This window comes from Corvus hawaiiensis, chromosome 7, assembly GCF_020740725.1.
Source record: "Corvus hawaiiensis isolate bCorHaw1 chromosome 7, bCorHaw1.pri.cur, whole genome shotgun sequence".
NCBI lineage: Eukaryota > Metazoa > Chordata > Aves > Passeriformes > Corvidae > Corvus > Corvus hawaiiensis.
Genome location: NC_063219.1, coordinates 24,285,688 through 24,307,230, shown reverse-complemented (window position 1 = coordinate 24,307,230; position 21,543 = coordinate 24,285,688). Strand labels below are relative to the sequence as shown.

The following is a 21,543-nucleotide window of genomic DNA, read 5'->3' as shown; positions in this document are numbered from 1 at the left end:
ACCATCTCATCCCATTACTTTGTTAAATCTAACAAGCCTTATATGCAAATTCAAATTAAACTTACAAAGTGTAAGCACCATGGTTTTGTACAATTATCTACTCTGTATAATCTCCTAAAGGGGAACATGACACATAACATTTGAAAAGGGAAGTTTTATAGAAAGCAGGACCAGTACTCTTCCTACCTGTACGAGTGTCCCAAGACAGAGCATGCAGAAGATGATCTCTGTTCTCATTTGTTCTAGCAAAAAATGCGTAAGAGGCCAGCATAATGCAGGAAGCACATTTTGAAATAATGATTTTGTATTGCTGAAATTCCACTTTCAAAAAAGTCACCTTGAAGTAATTGACTCTATTTATGCTGAAAAGTAGTAAAACAAACAAAAGAACTGTTGTACTGTTTGTAATTACAGTCCCTTCTGTATTGGCAAAGAGAAATCCATAAGGACTTACAGTCTGTGTTGCAGTACTGTGTCATCACAATAAAAACCTCATCTGGTATCCTCCCCTACCCCCTCAAATCTGTTAAAAATCTTAGTTACTGACAGATACTATGATAGAGAGTACAGGAGTTTTCAGTGTGCAAATACCATTGCTGTGGTTCAGCCATAAAGAATATACCCAAGATAATAGTCTTTTATAAGGGCATTTATGCTATGTACCATTTGCAAGTTAGTTTGCTATTAACAGAATATTCCCTCTCTACTACTTTGTCAGCTCTCATTGTAAAACTCCAGAACTAAATGGGAAAGGCCCATTAGAGTGACAACTGAATTTTACTCTCCAGTAACTAATCTGTTTTTCCTAAGCTTAGTTCTTTAATATTGCTCATAGGTGTTGCTTTAAAATTGTGCAGTGTCTGTTCAACTTGGTCAATACAAACTTTATGTACTTCTTGACAACAGAATGAATTTGACTACTTTTAGAAACCTGGGTGTTATATATCCCACTGTGCTCCATACACACAGCAACAGCAGATGCATGAAGGGCCCAAACAGTAGTTCTGACTTGTAGCAACTAAAATTGTCATGTTTGGTCTTCATTTATTTGCAGCCACACCAAAAAAATATCACTGGCAGGCCATGCAATTTACTTACTCCTTCCAAAAATGTTTATATGTATAACATACGTCCAAAGCAACAAGCAAATGGCGCATTTGGTTTAAGGGAAAAATGCTGAGAAGTACAACAAAAGCATCAAGCCCAAAGGGTGCTCATCCATAAAGACCTGTTGATTTCTATGTCAATTAAGTTATTGATGAAGAAACACTGTTAAAATAAAATTGCTGGCTGGTGTAGTGGCAGATGTGGATTAACCTTTCCACGACATAGATTCTCCAAGGGCCAGGCAAAACTCAGGAAGAGGAACTGAAGTTTTTGCCTAGAGCTACCAAAGCTGGCAGATAGTCTGTGCTCTGTGATGAAGGAGTTTTAGGATGCCTTCTCAACTCCATTGCTCTGGGACCTGGGAAAGCATTTCTCTGCTGCCATTTCCCTCTGCATCATATTCAGTTTTAAGATTAATGTTTTGAAGCAGACAACCTTGTTAGTCATCTTGGACAATAGGATGTTTCTCCCAGCAAGCCATTACTGGAGCTAAAAATAACACTGCCCTGTGACCAGCAGTCAGAGATTTTGGTATCTGGCATTCAGAGTTCAGACATCACTTAAAATGAATACATCTCATGCTTTAATTTCAAGTGTTACTTGGCTGGAAATAGTTTAACTCTGCCTGTATTTTAAGAGGTGTTATGTAGGGAGCCTTTATACACTGCCTTAATTTGGGCGTTGAGGTGCTAATGAACTACACCCTAATTAGAACAAAAAGGCACAGAGGAATGTTCCCTGACTGTGTAAGCCTGAAGCAGCTTGATAAAAGCCAGGTATAACTAAGTTTTCAACTGCAAAAAGAAAGTTACCAGCACTCTTTTTAAATACACCAGAGATACGTGTTACCTCTAAAGTTTTCTGACTGTAGTAACACACACTTACTGGCTTTAATTCTGATCACAGCCCCTGTGCTATGTGCTTTTTAACTCAGTGATTAATGAGCCATACCTTAACTCTGATAACTGCTTCCATGGAAATAAAACCAGTGTAAGCAGTTCAGTGTTTTATTTAACTTTATTTTTTCAACAACAATACTGCCAAATAATCTTCCTGTGTATTTCAAATGAAGTGGGTTATTCAACCTGCACTAAGGCCATTGTGCTTATGCAAAAAAGAATTACCAGTGATCAGACAACTTGGGTGTGATGAAACAAACATGAGAAATGGGGCCTGAAAAAATTATTTACATCATTTGTAAGAATAAAATATACAATTTTTAATAAAGAGCATATATCCTTTTGTGTTGAATTAGGATTTTACTACGAATTGCCGCTTTCCATTTCAGATTCACACCTAAAAATGCTCAAAGTATAAACATCTATAAAACTATAAATCTCAAAACGTGGGAACTCGTAAATATTTTTCCCCACTTATTACTGTAGTTAGAAAAAGACAATAACCAACATTTTTTTAGTCCATTAAGTTAGAAGTCATTTGGCAAAGCACTTAGGCATATAAGCTAAACCAGAAGACATCAGGAACCAGACTTTGCAACGTTTCAAACACTTCTCATACCAGGGTAAGTTAAAGAATGAGTATTATTTTCATCATAACTGCATTTTCTACAAGTTACCTCAGGAAAGCAAATGTTCACAATTGTGCCCAAAGTACCAAACAAACAACAAAAGTGCTTACTTCTTTGATCAGCAAGCTACCACAATGGCTCCTTTACCGTGCCCCTTCAGGCTGCTCTTTTAACAGACTCAAAGTGGTATCTACAAGGAGTTCTCTAATTCTCAACACAACTGATAAACACTTGCTTATCAAAATAGTGCAAACAGGAGCAAAGAAAAGTGCCATCAACATAAGTAAACTGCAGGAAAAGAAGGCAGTTGAACATTGTGACCTTGCTCTGCTGCTTCAGAGAAATCAGTAGTACTCTTCTCAGCACATCCGGCCACTGTATTCCTATTTACAACCTCCTGCCACCACCACATGCAGAATGGATTTGGTCTTTGGCATATCCTCCTTCATAAAAGTAAATGCACCTGCTCTTTGTACTGTGCGTTTAAAAAAATCAAAAGACTTTTTCAAAACATTAATTAATCAAATCATTGAGTAATTAATATATACAACTCCATCTTCCCTTTCTCCCTTTATAGCTTTCTTTGGAGTGCATAGGAAAGGCTACAGTGACACATCACATACAAAAATCAAGTTTAAGTTTTATGCAAAATACTCAAGTATTTTTAGCATTTATGTACACAAGTTTGTTTACCATATATTCTCAGTCTTTCCTTAGACATATTCTCTATATCTTGTTTCTTGGACATATGACATATTTCACCTATAAAGTTAGAGATAGGTAACTATAAAATGAGGCATTTAATCCTAGTATAAATAAGTATTGGGAAAAGTATATTTTAAGTGTATTCATTAAAGTGATGTTGCATGAAGTACTGCTGGCATTAATTTGTTCCATCAAAAATTCCAGTAAAGAGATACAATACTATAAATTAAAAAATACAACAGATCTCTGAACACCTTGCATCTTAAAAGGCTGAGGCCAAATGTAAAGAATTACCTTAAAATTTAATAAAAATTGCACTTGTATATAAACAAACTCATTTTAGCCCCAATTAATAACCTTGTTACTTTTCCAGAAAAAATTAATAACACATTGAGTAGCTCATTTCTTATGGCTTCACACAGTGAAGTTCATGCGTAAGTTGATCAGAAGAAAGTTTTTCAAAAGCTGTCTTTTGTGAACATATCATCAGTTTCATCATCATTCATCCCTCTTTGATAGCGTACGGAAGAGAAGGCACTCCAGTGAAGATGCTTCTTTTTATAGAGGTACCATACCAGTCCAGCAATTAAAACCAAAATAATTAGCAGGGCAAATGCTATAGCCACACCGGTATGATTAGAACCTGAAACAGAACAAAAACCAAACAGTTATTATTTAAGAGTTTTGGCAAGAATATTTTGTCATAGGATTGATGCTTAGGTAGCCACATGCTAATACTGCACAGCTAGCTCAGGTCAAGGCAAAATGCTTCATATTAGTAGTCTTTGCTTCATCACATAGTAAGTTAGATGCTCATTCACAGGAATGCATTAGCTTATTTTTGATCATTCTGTTGTTAATTTACTAATATTTAGGTTGGAAGGAACCTCTGGAGTTCAAAAGAACCTACTTGTAAATGCTGCACTCATTTAGAGGTTCGTATACTTCATAAATCTTGTGAGATCTGGTCTCTTGGAATGGAAGGTAATTATACTCCCTTCAGACTGAAAAGATCTTGTTGAGGTCTTCCTTAGTGGCACAAAGTTTTATCTATTCCTGCATTTCCACTTCAGTGAAAATGTATACAAAATCAGAAAAGATTCCACTGCTTCTCAGGTAACTGCTTGCTTTCCTGTACAAAGCCAAGTATGAGGGAGTAAAGGTCTAAGTCTCTTTCTGGAGCTATGGGATGACATTTCCAGAAGCCTCCCCAAGACTGAAAACATATTCTGTAGTACCTGCTCACTCAGCATCTCTTACAAGCAGAACTCTTTCTGACTCCACCTACACAAACTCACCCATGACAGATACCATGTGGTAAGAAGCAATAGCAACTACTCTACACTCTCTTGTAAGTGGACATTTCAGTTCTCTTCCTTACCCAATGAGCAGACAGTGAGAGCCAGGAGAAGTAAATTCCTAGACCATTTGTCTCTGAATGCAATTTTATGGCTAAACAACAACAGAAGACTCTTGCTTAGGCAGAGGTACTTGATGGGTTCTTTTGTGAATTGCACTTCCATTATTTCAATACAGACTTTATCCAATAAACTAGAAATTCCTGAAAACAGTCTCTACAAAATTAAGTCTCTGCTAAAATCAATGTTTTCGTACCTAAAGGAGCTTTACAAACCACTCTGCTTCGGCTATGTGCACAGTCAACTTTGGACCACTTGCCAGTTGTGGACAGGATAACACTACACTTCTCATTGGCTGCTGCAGTTTTATTCTCCCAGTTGACATAATTAACTGATGAGCCATCCAGCCAGTTCAGGGACTGACCTGTTAAAAAAAACAAACCAGTCTAGATCACCAAAACATCCTGTAATGTTACACAATGTCATTCACAATTTATTGATTTCTTCACATTGCTAAAAGGAAAAGGGCTGACTATCCATCCCATATATTAAAAGCAGTAGATACAAACACACAACTTTTAGCCACCCCTCTTCTCTAGACCTTTAGCAATTGATGCACTTGCATCGAACATTGGGCAGCAATAACAGCAGTAGGAAAAATTAATTTCAGAGACTCCTGATTACCCTAAGTGTGCAACAGGAAGAGACTTAACTACAATGAAGTCCAAAGTGCTTTAAAATGTTAAATGAGGGATTCCAACCTCAAGTAGAAGTTACTGTAGGCCACCAACACTACAGAACTGTTTTTATTTGAGGATTTATGCATTTATATTTACAATATGAAACATTCATGCTCATACATTGTTGCTACTTCTTACCCTTAAAGCTCTGATCCAGGCCAAGCCATACGTTCTTGGTGATGAGATCATGTTCCTTTATGTGTGTGCTAACAAATGCATTTTCTTCAGCATCCACTATAGTCAGAAGGGTTGCTGAAGGATCTATGGGGCAGAGGAAACGAGTCAGAATTGCAACCTACAAGGTTTTTCATGGTGCTGGTACACTTGAATTTTCTGTGGGAACAATTACTATGGGAAAGGATTTGCTGCTCTAATAAGCTTTTGTAAAATTAGCTTAGAATAACCTTCAGAATAAAGACAAGATCCTCACATCCCCTAAAATACAGCATGTTTTACGAGATGGCTTCAGATCACTGGTTATTCTAGCAGGTTATACAAAATAAAATGGGAGTAAATTTATTGCAACTGCAGACTACATACATGGAAGATACTAAGAGATATGCCTGTTGAGAATTACTAGTATTGCCCACGTAATAGGTTTTCAAAAATATAGAACAAAAGCTCAGCATTTTGCTGAATCAAGTTAATTTCTAAATCATTCCTCTCACTGTGCCTCAGGGTTTTATGCACAGCAATTAAGGAGTAAGAGGGAGGAAAGTGTATGCTAGAGGCATGCTTAAGAGCGTACCCATCCTCTGCAAAGCCAGATGCTTTCTCTTTCAACTACCAGACCAAGTTGGACTCAATAGAAAACTGCATCTAGGACTGGGTTATTTAGATCCTAAATAGTGAGTCCAATCGCAAGATAATTCCATTAAAAAAAGTTACAACAGTCACTAACTTCTATGTTAGGGTGATTAAAACTTCTGTACATGAAACTGCTTAACATTGTTTCTGCAGCACAATTCCCCATGTAGCTCAGCAAAGAAGAGAGAAAATCCTTTAATTTGACATAAAATTAGGTTTTTTATGTGCTTTAATATCTGTAACATACAAGCTTTGAACCATTTGATAGGTTAGCAAGCTCCCTATTAGCAAGCAGCTACAGCAGATATAAGAAGGAAGCCCTGCCAACAGCACTAACTTTGCATGCAGATAAAGTGTTCTCCTCCAAACTGTAAGCATTAAATTCCTCAACCTTCTACAACTGACTACCTACATTTTATCTGCCAGTGCGCTAAACAATTTGTAGTGTTGCATTATTTTATTAAGAATTTTCATCAGATGTTCCAAGATAAAGCTTGGTATTGCCTTTCCTAAACTAAAGGAGCATAAAAATGGCAAAGTTGAAGTATAACCAGAGTAAGTTTTTAGGTTGTTGGGTTTTATTTCTTCTCAAATAGGGGATTTATAATAAGTTATGTGATGAAGAGTCCAAACCTACTCAGCTTCTGGCAGATTCTCTTAGCTTCTTCCACGTTATACACAGAAAAATTGTAGAATGCCATGTCAAAGGCATAACAGTGATCCCTGTACTGTTCCCACTGCAGGGAGCCACTGCTCTGAGGGCATCCAGAGGCTCTGCTCGCTTGCTTTGGCTCCAATTTTCTCTCTGCAAAGACAAAGAAATTGATGGTATTTCTGCTGTAGCAGTTTGTGCACAGTCTCTGCAATAACAGGACAGTAAGTATTAACAAGGCCTACTACCACTACCAACAACCACTATTCAATTATCTTACATTCCTTCTTACTGTGTCATGGATGAATTTATTTGAAAATGGGCATAAGACAAATCCCAAAGGCTTGGGAACCATTTTTTATTGCTTTTTTGTGGATTTTGACATCTGTTGTATATATACTTTGATTTAGAAAAGATACATACATGTGATATTCATATCACAGGTGATCAAGAAGTAACTGGATTTGATTTAGATTTTCACCACTGGAATGATGAGAATTTATCTCTCTGAAGTATTAAAAAGTGTTTTATCATTCCTGATAGAAAGCTCTTCTTAAAAAGGGAATCATGTGCAGTATTTCAACTTTCATTTCTATTTATAAATGCAACATGTAAAGACAACTTCACAAAACCTTAAAAGTAACACTTACTGTTTGGAGGACTATAGCAAATGGCACCTTCAGCAACATTTGTACACTTTGTACGGTTCCAAAATCCTTTAGTATCCAACAGAACACAGTTCTCAGTAGTATTTGAATTTTCTAATTCCCAGGGAGAGTAGTCAAAGTCACTTCCGTCTGACCATTCAAAATTAGCTTTACTTCCCTGATTAAAGAAAAAAAACCCACAACTTTTAAACCACATGACTGTGCTTTAAATCTCATCCATCATGAATTAAGTCATGCAGCAATATTTGTCCCTTGTAGAGTGATAAATTAAAGAGCAGGTGGTCTCATCTAAATTCACAGTAAATAAACATACAACATAGTTTGCATTTTCTTAACATAGAAATTTCTATTATTTGTGGGAACTGATAAAGTACAGCATGTTCACAACGTGAACCTGCAACGTGCCTGTTTTATCCTGTGGGGAGCATTTTACTTAGTTCCACCCTGCTGTTTCATTTAAGCAATCTGCCTTGCCTGCTATGAACATTAGTGGATACGTTACAAACTGCTAAACTGTTGAGATGGCCTCAGTGAGTAAAACTGGGCAGCTCAGGGATGGTTTGCAGTGCTAGCTCCTACTTCAGATACATTCCTGGAAACCCCTGACAATGAGAAGTCAGTTGTGAAGGACCCATTCTGTCACAGCACAGGCAGAGGGAGCACATGTATGCATAGAAATGACACACCTCTGCAGAGGGGTATTCCTGCCAACTGTGACTTGGTCTGGCAATTAGTGAGGGGAGCAAGGTCAGGGGCCACAGGCTTTTGGCTCCACAGTAAAGCAGACAGAGAAGGAAGAAGAACTGCAGCTGCCTCTTGCTGTTGTGTTTTCTGGGAGAATGGACACTTAACTTACTGAGAGCCAGTTCCTGAACTGCTCTGGAGAGCCAGTGCTGACCTCAACTAAGCAGGTTCCACACAGCCATGTCTGTCTCTATTTGCTAATGAAATCTCATTCTACAGAGGGCCATGAAGTCTGAAGCCTCTAGGGGTAGCACTGCAAATCACGCTTCCTTGTGCTGCGAGGAACGATGAGGGAACACTGTTATTTTAAACTGTTAGGTATTAGGAAGAAATACCTTAGTGTGCTTACATTCACCAAAATTTAATACTAACACATTACACAGGGTTGAAAATATACTACAGAGAAAAGAGATTCTAAGGAACTGGAAGAAAAATCAGAAAATACTTCATATCTTGTCCAAAATATTATTTACAGATCTGTTACTAACATCCCCAACAGTGTATACTTACATCATGAATTGACAACCCAAGCCACAGAGGATAACCATCCTGTTTGACAACATCTTCTAGAAATAACTGTTCTGATTCACTGTGTACACTTGCTAAATCACTGTTATTTTGTTTGCATGATCTCAGTGCCTCATACCACGTTAATTTTTTCTGAAGGATCCTGTATGTTCTGTTTCCATGTGGAATAGTCTCAGGCAATGGAGGCTTGTGCTGTTGGTGTCCTATTGCGAAGAATAAGATGATAAATTGTGTGCATTTCTTTCACGTTACTAGGAAAACACAGAAAGCTTTGAAATCGATCAGTGTAACCCAAGCATTGAAGTGCTCACTACAAGCCACTTATATCAAGTAAGTTTACTTTTGCTACTTTTAACACTGAGTTCAGCAGTTGCTGGAGGAGCACAGCAAACATTTCTCCTGATCAGAGTATTACAGCAGCGATGCAGACTGACCAGATGACCCCAGATGCTCATGACAGCTGTGCCATGTGTTTCACTAGGAGCAAAACTAAAGCTTTTTTCAGCAGGAACCATGAATTTAAATCATGACTCTCATCCAACACTCCAATACTACTCACCCCTTTCGATTTTACAGGCGAGAATACTGTACATGTTGTAGTGATTAGCATGCCAACTTTGAGAATAATTATAAATATCCCAAAACCCATCAAGATTTACACCAGCAAAAAAACTGTTCTTCTTTATGATAGGTCTTCCCAGCCTCCAGTTATTGTAAGTCAGATGAGTTTCATCATACCACTTGAGAACATTATCTGTGGAAAACATTGCATATTTATTAAAACACTGACATTATGTCTACAAATACCATTTAAGTTTGAATATATTAATGATAATAACAGATACTCGCTTTGGAAAAAATGCTGTGATACCATAAGTTACTCTAAATCAATTCCATATCCAATGCTAAATATGTTAAAAGTGGCCAGGATGAGTAATGCTAAGTCCTGCTTTCCAGGGAAATCAAATTTTGACTAAACAGAACATATTGGATCTAATTATCACTCAAACAGAGAGCATGTCAGGTTATTTTCTTCTAGAAGACAAGTACAAATATAAATCATTGTTACAAGTTTGCATTCACTTTGACTTTAGTTATAAACTGAAACATGGAAGAAACATGCACTTAATCCTGCAAATTTTGTCTCCAATCCAGTTAATAAGGAAAACCCCAAACCCTTAAATCTTACCACTGTCATCATAAATCACACCCAGCCAGACCCACAGAGCCAGACCGCTGAATGAATGAAGCTGCTCAGTAACAAAGTTATTCTCCTCTTCATCTCGAACGCTCAGAACAAATGCTTCGGGGTCTGTTGAAAATTTTTTTACATTACTTTCTTACAAATTCACCTTTCAGTTACAAAAGAAATAAATTTTTTTCTATTACTGTTAACAATTATTACAGATAGGTCAACAGTGTGTTAGGGCCAGATCTTTATAACATAATAACTAATTGAACACTGCAAAAACGATTTTCAAATGTATTATCAATGGTACTATCTCTGGTTTTTTGGGTAAGTGTAAGATTTCAGCTCCAGAGATATTTGTGGGTCCTACTGTCACTTCAAGTTGTATGTAATAAAAATTCCCTGCACAGAACACAAAAATATCAGCAAACTTTCACTTGAACATATTTGCTTGAACTGCCCTAGTAAACAAACAGTATTAAGGGAAAGATTGAACTAAAAGCCATTCACAAAAAAATAAAAACAGTTTTTGCAAAAATGAATGTCTGGAGGTTTAAGAGAGGAAAGCTGTTCCTAAGGTTTTAATTTATTCAGGATGAACAGAAAATGTCCATGTGCTTTTCAGTCTATTTATTTTGTTCACCTAAGTGTTCCACACAGCAAAGCTGGGGGCAGCAGGAAACCATGAAGTAAATGTTGCCAAGGGGATAACAATTACCCAAACTATTTAAAACTGGCATATTATAACAAAAACCCCAACCAAACACAAAAACCTTCCAATTTTTCAGAGATGTCAGAGTTCAGCAGTGCAAAGCCACCTCTTTCTTCAACTCTCCTATCCATGCTCTGGCATTTTTTATCAGAGTAGTGCAAGGGCAAACAGGATCAGGCAGTGCAACACTACTGCATTACTGCTACAGCCTTTCTCAACATTCACTCTGCTGTCTGTCATTGTAAGACAGTGACTCAGATCTAACACTCATCTGCCTCAAGCTGATCCAAGTCCATAAATACCTGCAGTATGACAAAGTACTTACTCATATTCCTGCATAAATGATGAGCTTCTTGAGACTTCAGTTCTCTCCATCTATTTTTTGTTATCACAAAAGTGTAACAATTGTTTCTAAATGATATCCAGGGTGTATTTTTAATCTTATGTGGGCACTTCACTTGTGTAACTTGTTCTTTTTCAGTCTTCTCTAAAAAAAGACAAGACAACATCAGTAGATGAATTACTAATAACACCACCTGACCTGGCACCCCACAAACCACTTTCAGGTACCACTTAAAAACATGTAAGACAAATAAGTGCCATCCTTTAAATGTGTAATGCATTTTTGCTTTCAGTTTCCTCATGATGGTGATTTTTTTTTTAAGTAACAAAACCAGCAGTAAGCTCTACTAAAGAATACAGATACTTGTAAGTTTTCACAGTTATTTTAATAGGTTAAAAAATAAAATCCCTACAAAAAAGCACTAAGTGTAGGCCAACAATTAAAAGCTTGTATTGCCTCTTGTGCAAGGCAGATCACTGTAACAAATAGGCTACTTCACAGCTAGCAACATGTCAGTTCTATGGCTTTATCTAACACTTGAGGAGTGAGAGGCACTCTTCCTGCAGTTTACCTGGATTGTAAGCACAAAACAGTTAATGGCGTCATAATGCCACATTTTACTGTGACTCAGGATGTACAATGGCTTGTGTTCCCTCACAGACAAAAACCAAAACCGTAACAAATCATAATGGTCTCATAGGGAAGAAGTCTGTGATGATCTCTCAGAAAAATCTTTTTCTGAAGGATACACAACTAGCACAGCACTTTCCTGAAAATAAAAAAACCCACATCCTACTATATCCCTGTCTTGTTTAAGGGTTAGAAGGGTTTTGTGAACTTCAGATGATGTAAATTTCCAGTTCAGTGTCTACCTTCTATCCTTCTTCTCCGTATAATCACGTACCTCCTCCCTGCATAAGACTTGCATGTCTGAATAGATTTTAGGAGGTCCCAATATTAAGATGTAAATAGTACAGAGGTAGCTTAATCTTCTCCTACATGCAAGTGGGAGAGATTAGTATGCAACAATCTTAGAGAAGCAGTGCAAAGATAGAATCAGTTGGCAATAAGGGTACTGTCTGACCCAATGAATCCATGCTGAATTGATTTCTAAGGAACAACTGGATTAAGAGCAACATGTGCATGCCCCCGTTTTTGAAGCCAGTTTCTATTTTTTCATGGCATAGAAATCAGACTGTCTGAGGAAATAAAAGTTTTAAAAAGTTGTAATTTTGAAGGTACAACCTGGAATCATCAAATATGTTTCATAATTAAAAAAAGGCCAGCTTTTATAAAAATTATGGTAGCATACATACTTTCTGATGCGTAGCAAATAGCACCTCGATTTTCAGAGGAACAGTCAGAAGTTCTCCAGAAGCCATCAGTATCCAAAACCACACATTCTTCACTTGTTTCTTCATCATCCTCAGACCAGCGACTAAAACTCACATGTTTCCCATCCAGCCAGCCATAATGTTTTCCACCCTAGCATTATTTAAGCAAAAGGCATGAGCTTACACAGTAAAACAATGCAAAGGGCAGAAAAAGACAGAATAATATATTTACACTGGCTAGACATTTTCAGTGTTTCTGGTGAGAACTCTAAGTGTTCCGCTGCCCTCGCGATCTGATCTCCTGCTCACAGTATACCAAGCTTTGTTATTTTAAGTTTTGCAGTTGCAAAAATACAAATTAGCTGAATGGCAAATTATCCAAAGGTGATGTTTCACTACTGTGCTTACGGAGGAAGGCCTAGCAAAGGGATGTCCAAATTGCACCATTTGCATCTGCAAAGCCAATGGTGGATGTAATCTCTTGGTCTTGGAAAACCGGTAATAACTGAGAAGAAAGTCCAGTCTCAGTTACTCCATACTGAGTTGAAAGTAATCTATTAAATACTTAATTGATTTAATACATCAGATGTATTCCTGCCCTGGAGAATGCAGGAAGGAAAAACCCACATACAAGCAGCATGCTATCCTTTAAAAATCTTATATTTGAAAGTCTTTGGGAAGTCCCCCTGCTGTTGTGTAATTTGTCTTGTATCTTTCTTTTGTGTCTGACTTCAGCACTGGAGTAACAAGTTCTGTTGATCAGTTGCATTATAATTTCCTTTCATGTGACATTTTAATTGTGCCCAAATAATGAAGTGTTGCAATAGTGAAGAGCCAGTGCATGCCTGAGCTGTATGACCCAAAATGAATCATTTGATCGTCATTTACAGATTAAAAAAATCAAAAGAGAAGGGAAAATAGATTGTCTGGTTTCCCCATCTTCACTAAGATTAAATGGTTGTTTCCATTAAAAATTTAAAAATGTTCTCCATGAAATATATACTCCAATTTCTGTAATTTCTGTTTTCCCCTACTTTGCTGAAGTATTCAGTAGCCCAGTACTGACACTGGAAGAACATAACACCACAGTGCTAAGTGAGTACCACCCAACTTCGTAGGTAAGGCACTTCTAAAAAAATTCTAACTTTTTTCTTGCAATTATCTCCAGAGTCCTGTGCTTGACAAAAAAAGATAAACCCTGCCAGAAAGCCCAAGCCATTCCATTAACAGTTGAGACAGCTCTCCATCCACAATAAAGATTTTTGACAGGTCCTCCAGATAATATAGATAAAAAGCAGCACCTCCTGCATTATTTCAACGTTTTTTGACCAAAAAAAAAAACCCACAGGGAGAAAGAAAAACCCACTGACCTGTATCAGAGATGCCTCCCTCAAACTCAAAACATGGGCAGAAATAACATGAAGTAACAACAGAATCTAAGTTAAACTTCAGAAATGTATGTTCACAAGTATTCAATGATTCATTTTGAATTTTATTTGCCACTTCTAGTTTCTCCCTTCCAAAACAGGTTTTTGGGTCATCTTTCTAGGGTGGTACTGTAAACAGTGGTGATGATATTAAATGGCAACACTAATTACTCATATGTTAACAAAAGAGACACCCTATAATATATCCTTTCATGGTCTTTTAAAATAATTTTATCATCATCAATTCATCCAGTGGAGTTCAAGAACTACGTAACTTGGAGAACTGATGGTTTAAAACATTTATCTTGTGACACTCCAGATGGTTATCCCTAAATGAAAACAGTTAGCCCAGAAACTAATTTGTCATTGCATTTCTTTAACTCAGGTTTTGCTTCACGCAACTGTAAAAATTACCTTAAGACAGAGTGTGAGGAAAAAACAAAACTTACATCTCTGCTGAAGAGTCCAATCCAGAGTGGGTAGTTATGAAGAGCAGCCTGAACAGCAAGAAAAGCCTGCTGGAACTGATCTGTGATGCTAACCAGCTGCATCTTGTTATTTATGCATGCAGCCATTGCATCATTCCAGGACAAATTCTTCAGAATTACCATGTATTGAACATTTTGATAGCTCAATGTTTCATTAATGACTTGTTCTGTCTGGTTATCAGCAGTTTCTATACATAAGAAAGAAATCCAGTAATTAGGTAGTTAAATACTGTAACACATTTTAAACTCCCAATGTCTCTGTAACAATCAAAAAGCCTGTTGGATTACACTTGGGGAAAAAAACAAATCTTAGATAGTAGATTGTGCTGATAATTATAGTTGGAAGCAAACATCTTTGATACCTTAGATAGAAAAACATATATTAAAAAATAATTATTATTTTCAACTTAGGTTCACACCTTTTTATATGTTATTTTTAACTAACTGCTAAATAAATTACTGAATTAAAAACACATTCTATAACTTTAATTATATACAAACGGGAGAGAGCAAGTGCTCTCTGCTGTAATATAGCAACAGCTAAACTTGACTCATTTATCTCTGTGGAGCCTATGGATTTATGCTTATGCAAATCTAATGGGCCACAAAACTTGTCTATGCAGATCTTGGTACAGCACAGTCCCAGAACTCCTTACTGCCATCCACGAATATAGCAAGAACTGATTTTGCCTCCGCTTAACTAATTACAGAAAATCCACCTTGCATAGGGCGGGATATAATTCACTATTTGTGCTCTAAGCATGGAACGTTATCACAGTTACCAGCACCACACCCGAAGGCACACAGCTCAGTGATGCATGGCTACGCAGCTAATAGAAGGTGCAAATACTCCTGTGGGTGGTAAATTAAAGTGTACAAATGGTAACCCCAAAATATACAACCAAAAATAAATTCGTTCTGCAAAAGGCAGAACCCTCCTGCTATTTAAAATATTTGAAGTAGAAAAAGGCTTGCAAGGGGTGGGGGCAGGCATCACTCTATAAATAACAGTATATAAATGGCTGATTGATAGGCTGACAGGGCCATTTTCCAAAACACAAGATGACAAAAACACAATATTCATTTGATATTTACAGCTTTCAATAGATCAGAAAACTGAAAAGGCTGAAACAGATTGTTTCAAGTGATTTCTGTCTGCTGCCAAATGCTTTCACTTAGTAAACAGCTACAGAAGAGAACCATGGAGCCCAGGGTGCCATCACACATCAAGAGGTACTAAATTGCAAACAAGGCAGTAAGTGAAGTGTTCCTTTCTGAAAAAATAATTGCTGATGATTACCATCTCAAGAAATTCTGCAAATCACAATCATGCCAAGATTTCCAATGAACATGAATCATCTTTTTCCCTATAAGGCCCTAGACAACTTGGACTCTCTCACAACTGTCCCTACAACCTGCTGAGGTCCCTCCCAACACAAACTATCCTTAGATACCTAACAGTTTAAGACTAGACCACAGCAAGACACATTCTCTGTCAGTCCGAAAACCTCTCATTACACCTTCTACAGCTGTGGCAAAGAAACGTTGAGTATTTAGTCACTCCAGACTACTAAGATATTGATATAAACAGATACATTGTCAACCTTAGATTCATAAAAATCTCCTTTTCACATTTTTATGACATCTCTTTCATCCAGACTTCTAATCTCAATGCTTGGAATTTCTGAAGTATTTGGCACTGAAGTAAAGAAGACTTTGTACGTTAAATGGAGGTGGGGGGGTGGGAAGTGGAAATCTCTGCCTACTTGAGAATGAAGAAGGTGGGCATAGTCTTGGGCGTTTTGTACACCTAAGTTTCTTTGTGTTTGATTTTTTTTTTAGACGATAGCATGTTCATGACTTAAAAGGATTATTTATATAAAGGAACCTACTCAGAAGTGGGTATGCTGAACATTAGCCCATAGCAGTAATTAAATACACATAATAACTATATGTGTTTGATCTTATTCCAGTAATTGGTATTGGCCAACCCACATGGGTACATCTGAATATTATTTTTAGTTCAGATTAAAAAATCCCACTCACACCAACTCTCAAGTTTGCTCTGGGGAGAGACCAATTTCAACATTAAGAGTCTGTGATACCTTATATTCTCACAGAACTAAAGGATAGAGGATATATTTAAGGAGGATATAAATATTGGGAGATTCCTTCCTAGGGCTTCTCACTTCCACAGTTCTGAAAAGGAAAAAGGAGTCACTTGTTCTATCCCTTGACGTACATGACCTCTATACCCACAGAACATTAAAGACCCGTCTACTGAAGTATAATTCCACTGAAACCACACAAAGTCTCTCAGGAAAATAGGTTCTCCCTGAACTGGCCTATGAAAAACAATAGGGAAAATTCTGAATGGCTGACAAAATAGGCCCCAGATCCTCCTCTACACTCTGCTTGTCTAAAATTTACCTGCTCAGTCTCTAAAAGAATCTTGGTCTTCAAGTGAAATAATTTACATGCATTAAAGTCTCCTGGCACATGCACCTTAAGTTTAAACTCTGGCTGCAATTTGTTTTGACTCTTCAGACTTACCTACAGACCGCTGGCATATACCCAAAAAATGCCTGTCAGCACAAGCAGTGAAATTCCATGTTCCAACATACTGTGATTTGGGATCATTGAGGATTACACCGCACTGATTGTTAAATTCTTCATCAAAAAGCTGAGAAACAGAAATATCCTTATCAGACTCAAATAAGGCATAAACATACTTGTGTAGAGGTGAAGTAATAGGAGTCTAGAAGAACCCCAGCTGTCTGAACTTGTTTAAGAAGTTTCAAAGGAGTGGTGCAATACAGATTACCTGTTTTACAAACACTACCAGGTGCCTGGACTCAGAAAGTTTTCCTAAGCTAAATACATTTCAGAAGCTGTAAGTAAAGGTAAACAGAACTCCAGTACTATCAACCACCCTGTTGGCCAATTAAAATGACTAACTGGGGAATTTGGTCTGTTACATGGGGGGTTTTTTGACACACTATTCCAAACTTCATTACTCAATAGGCAAGAGAAATCAAAAGTCAGAACTTACATCCAGTGGAATTTTCCTTAATCTTCCTGTCAGGAGTGGGTGAAAGTTACTATACAACAGTCTACTCTCATCTATCCATTTGTTTTCCCTTGTACTGAACAGGAACTGTAAACCAATCCAAATATCTTTTGGCAGGCCAGGAAGCAAGGATGTTATATAATCTGTTGGACAGAACAGTAAATGTACATACTGTGGTTAGAAAAACAACATCTGAAAGAATACTTCACTTAAGTAAGACAATGCAATCCCCGTTTCTATTAATTTAATTTTTCCAGCCCTTCATGATTGCCAAATGCTTATAATCCCTTCCTTCCATGATAACACCTTTCATATTGATTTTATCTGAAAGAAGCAGGCTATTGGTACTTGTCCTTCAAATTCTGAGCTGAGGAGAAGACAGTGGATTTAACCTGTTCCTTTGCCCATAATTTGGAGTCTTTTACTTACACACAAATTTAAGAAGCTGCTTTTCCACAAGCCTGCAAGATCTTCTACTGTCTCGCTGCCCTTTCTGAATTGATGGACGGAGTCTTATCTCCCATCTTTCTCTCTTACAAACCATAAATCAGAACATTTTTTGGATTCTGGCAGAGTTTGTCCACCCCACCATCAGAGAAAGCAGGACATGTCAAAGGAAATGAGATTTAGTTGAAAAAAAATTCAGCCAGGCAAACCTTAAATCAGACCCCTCTTAGGGAGCATTCTGGCAAGAAACAATGGGCATTGGTAACCCCCCAGGCACCAAAAGCATTCACTAAACTTGACTAGTTTAAGAAGACAAATTGAAGCTATCTAATTAGCTACTGCTGACATGTTTTAACTATTGGTCACATGCCAGACTAGTCACAGCCTATTTTCTGAGAGACAAAGCCACTGTAGATTTGCATGTCAGAGCTAGCCCCTAATGCCACCAGGAGGAGTAGAGGCAGCCTACAGAAAGAAGCGCACTTTAAGAGGACTGTGTCTTCTTTCCATATAGGTGGTCTCCACTACACAGAGAAAAGAAAAACAAGCAAGACATAATAGCAAACACTTCCAGACAACCCCAATCACACAAGGGATTCTGCTTCTTAACATTTCAGAATGGCTGTGCCTTCCCAACCTTAAATGCATACAAAAACATGCAGGCCTGAGACATGTACATTCCTGTATATAACCCTATTCCTCCCCAAGAACAGCAGTAAAAAAAAATTACCATTAAGCTGCTGCCTGCAGGTACACTAGAGACTTCTCTAGTCTACCTACCCTATTTTGTTTGGCAAGAGGTTTTTTGCTTGTAAAGAAAATATGCACTGTGGGCACTGCAGAATTCAACTGAGCTACTTCAGATACACCCTCTGAGAACTCTTAACTATCCACAAGAACACAGCTGCAAATTCAGCCATATCATTCAGTGGTTTATTGCTGAACATTACTTGCGGCCAATGGGAACCCATTTCTTCCTCACTGCATTTCTCTCATTGACTTCAGTTGTTAAGAGAGGTGAAACAGTTCTGTTTTCCAGTCCTCCTGCTTTACATCCTCTCATCAGTGTCCTGAAGAGCTCACAGTTTGGACACACTGCCACATTAAGCTGCTCGGCACACACAGACACAGAGGGTCCTGTGCCCCATCTGGCATTGTGTTTGCCACCTCAATCCCACACACACAGCTGAGCTTCTCTTGGAAGCAGCTCCTAAGGTGGTTTTTCACAGTGCAAAGTCTACAGTCTCAGTTATGTTTTAGCTTGCAAAGCCAAACAATTCTTCATTTGGTGATGACCCTTTTATGCTCAACTCTTAATGCAACTTTTGTTTTTATAACAGTTTTGCAACTTTTTTCTTTTTATAACAGGTTAAGATCATACAGAAAAGCTGCTCTTCAAACTGGTTCAAATGTCTCCTGGCTGCATTTCCACGTTATGTTTCCAGTGATGCAAGCAACACATAACACATTTTTAACCAGTCCTGTATTTTTAGAAAGCTCCCAGTATGCCTGTGGATAACCAAGTGATTTATGCTCAAGTTCTTAAGCAGAACTGTTCTGAATCTGGAAGAGAAGCTGCATACTAAGATGCCCTCAGTTCACCACCGTACCTTGGTCAGCTTGATCTGAGATAGATGGAAGAGAGGCTCCAAAAGTTACACACTTTTCATTAGCTGCACTAAATGTTAAATGTTCAGGTTTCATCTTTAGAAAACACTGCAAAATAAACATAATGAAAATTATTTTCATCATACCATTCTGCCTAAGACATAAATCAATATATAAACCAACCCTAAAAACTCACTTCTCATTTTCTGTGATAACACATAAATATTTTTGCAGAAAGCAAGGGACCTGATACTAGCTGCAAGCATTTATTAGGTTCAACAGAGTAGCTAAATATAAAATGATCCCACTGACTAACTCCTCATTCCTATTCAGTAATTTTTATTTGCTACATCAGAATCATTTTAGGAATGAGAACTCACATGCGAACTCTACAGTCAGAGAGTGCTGGCCAGGAATTTGTAATGAGTTACCTTTGGGGAAAAACTACATGGCAACTCCAAGATCTACTCTGCAATGATGTGAAGTAAATTTGCAAACCTTGGCACAATGTAATGTGCAGAGCTGATACACTTGTACAGAATAATGGTGCACCAAACAACAGGAATGAGCCTCACTAACACTTTAGATGACTGCCTTGAAATGTAGTACTGAAATACACTATACTGTGGCTTCTGACCAGGCTGGTTAATTCTTAAAAGCTGCTCACTAAGTCTTAAGTGAGTTAAATCCTTAAGGTAACTTAGGAAACAGTGTCTGCCAACTTGCTGCCTGCCTGTGATTACTCCAGAAGAGAAACAACATGCTTCTGCCACAGAAACCTCATCCTCTCACTTTCTAATCCTTTTCTTCATTTGAAGTTGAAGCCCAAGATTAGGCAATACAACCAATGTTCTTGGACCTAAACATGTGGTGATGGGAAAGCAAAAAAACCTGAAAATGAATGCTCTGAATTTAAGAAACCATCAATCCTGAATAAGGGACAAAAGGGGAAGAGATTATTTTAATCACTGCACTTAGTTTTCAAAAGCCTCTTTCTAGTCTATTCCTCAACAGAGGGGCTACCTCCTCCTTTCTTTTAGAAAGGCATTCCACCTTACTGGACCACGAAGAACAGGCAAGGATGATGAATCTGTATTATCGTTGTACCTTATTCCGGAACTGATGCCAGCCTTTAGGGCAACCTCCTCTGACTGGGCGGTAACTGGGATCATGTTTCTCTAGTAAGGAGGCATTATTTTTTTCACAGATGAAGGGCAGTTTCACATTACAGTTAACTGGGTAGTCTGCAGAAATAGAAGTTTTAAAAACACTTATGGCAATGCCTATCACACTCCATTTGCTATCCATACTTTATGACATGACAAAGACCAGTCTGAAGGGAAATAATTTTTGGTGCCACCACAGTGAACTACCGTGCAATTTAAAGCATTAAAAATAGCAGTAGAGCAAAAGACAAGCATAAATCATTTTATCAGACAGTAAAGATCCAGAGTCTCATTCTTACTTCCAGTATTAATACCTCATACAGGCAGACACAACTTGAAAACAGAAAAATAACGAAAAAAGATTTTGTATATGAGGACTAACCTCACATTCTGGCAAAGAGGGTGTGCCTAAATGTCAAAAAAAGCCCAAAAGAATCCTTTAACATCTACATGGAGAGCATCTGCTCTGTACTGCTTTACATGACTCCTTTAGTCATGAATGGACTGACTTCCTAGTCAAGAGCAATTTTTGGCTAATAGAGATGAAAACAATTCAGCAGCAAACAACTGAATAATGGGGAAAACATGCTTTACATGGAAATGGTAGAAGGCAGGAGGAGCTTCTTGTTCTCTGGAGATTATACATTTTCCTCGACATAAAACAGCATTGAAAAAAGGAAATAATAAGCTTCCAGTACCACCAGGTGGCTTTTTCATTCCTTTATGTATTTCTCACAATATGACTCTAATAGTTAATGGAATTTGTGTCTCCAGATGTATATACATGGTTGCAAGTATAGAGTCAACCTCTCTAACTAAAAACTCTCAGACAAACTCCAGAGCTCAGAATATGTAGCATAAACACAGAAAGGTAGCCACCAAAACCAGATTTCACCTAATTAATTTCTGTTGCAAAAGGAGT

At 37.7% G+C, this 21,543-nt stretch overlaps 1 protein-coding gene and 1 long non-coding RNA gene across 2 annotated transcripts in view; one reads left to right on the top strand and one right to left on the bottom strand.

Annotated features, from left to right (window-relative positions):
* Positions 1-328: 328 nt before the first annotated feature.
* The window catches only part of LY75 (lymphocyte antigen 75), a 46,130-nt gene continuing 24,915 nt past the window's right edge, over positions 329-21,543 (bottom strand). The window contains exons 21-35 of the mRNA XM_048309704.1: positions 20,563-20,699; positions 19,458-19,563; positions 17,383-17,543; positions 16,884-17,013; positions 14,292-14,518; positions 12,398-12,566; positions 11,064-11,225; positions 10,027-10,149; positions 9,397-9,591; positions 8,820-9,040; positions 7,548-7,722; positions 6,883-7,050; positions 5,577-5,699; positions 4,955-5,122; positions 329-3,983 (exon numbers count right to left, since the gene is read on the bottom strand). Coding sequence (XP_048165661.1) covers positions 3,799-3,983; positions 4,955-5,122; positions 5,577-5,699; positions 6,883-7,050; positions 7,548-7,722; positions 8,820-9,040; positions 9,397-9,591; positions 10,027-10,149; positions 11,064-11,225; positions 12,398-12,566; positions 14,292-14,518; positions 16,884-17,013; positions 17,383-17,543; positions 19,458-19,563; positions 20,563-20,699 — 2,450 coding nt within the window. The 3' untranslated portion in view covers positions 329-3,798. The remainder of the gene's footprint in view (positions 3,984-4,954; positions 5,123-5,576; positions 5,700-6,882; positions 7,051-7,547; positions 7,723-8,819; positions 9,041-9,396; positions 9,592-10,026; positions 10,150-11,063; positions 11,226-12,397; positions 12,567-14,291; positions 14,519-16,883; positions 17,014-17,382; positions 17,544-19,457; positions 19,564-20,562; positions 20,700-21,543) is intronic.
* LOC125328677 lies at positions 7,044-12,515 on the top strand. The gene is made up of 2 exons (XR_007204803.1): positions 7,044-7,121; positions 9,093-12,515. It is a non-coding gene; the product is annotated as an uncharacterized LOC125328677 (long non-coding RNA).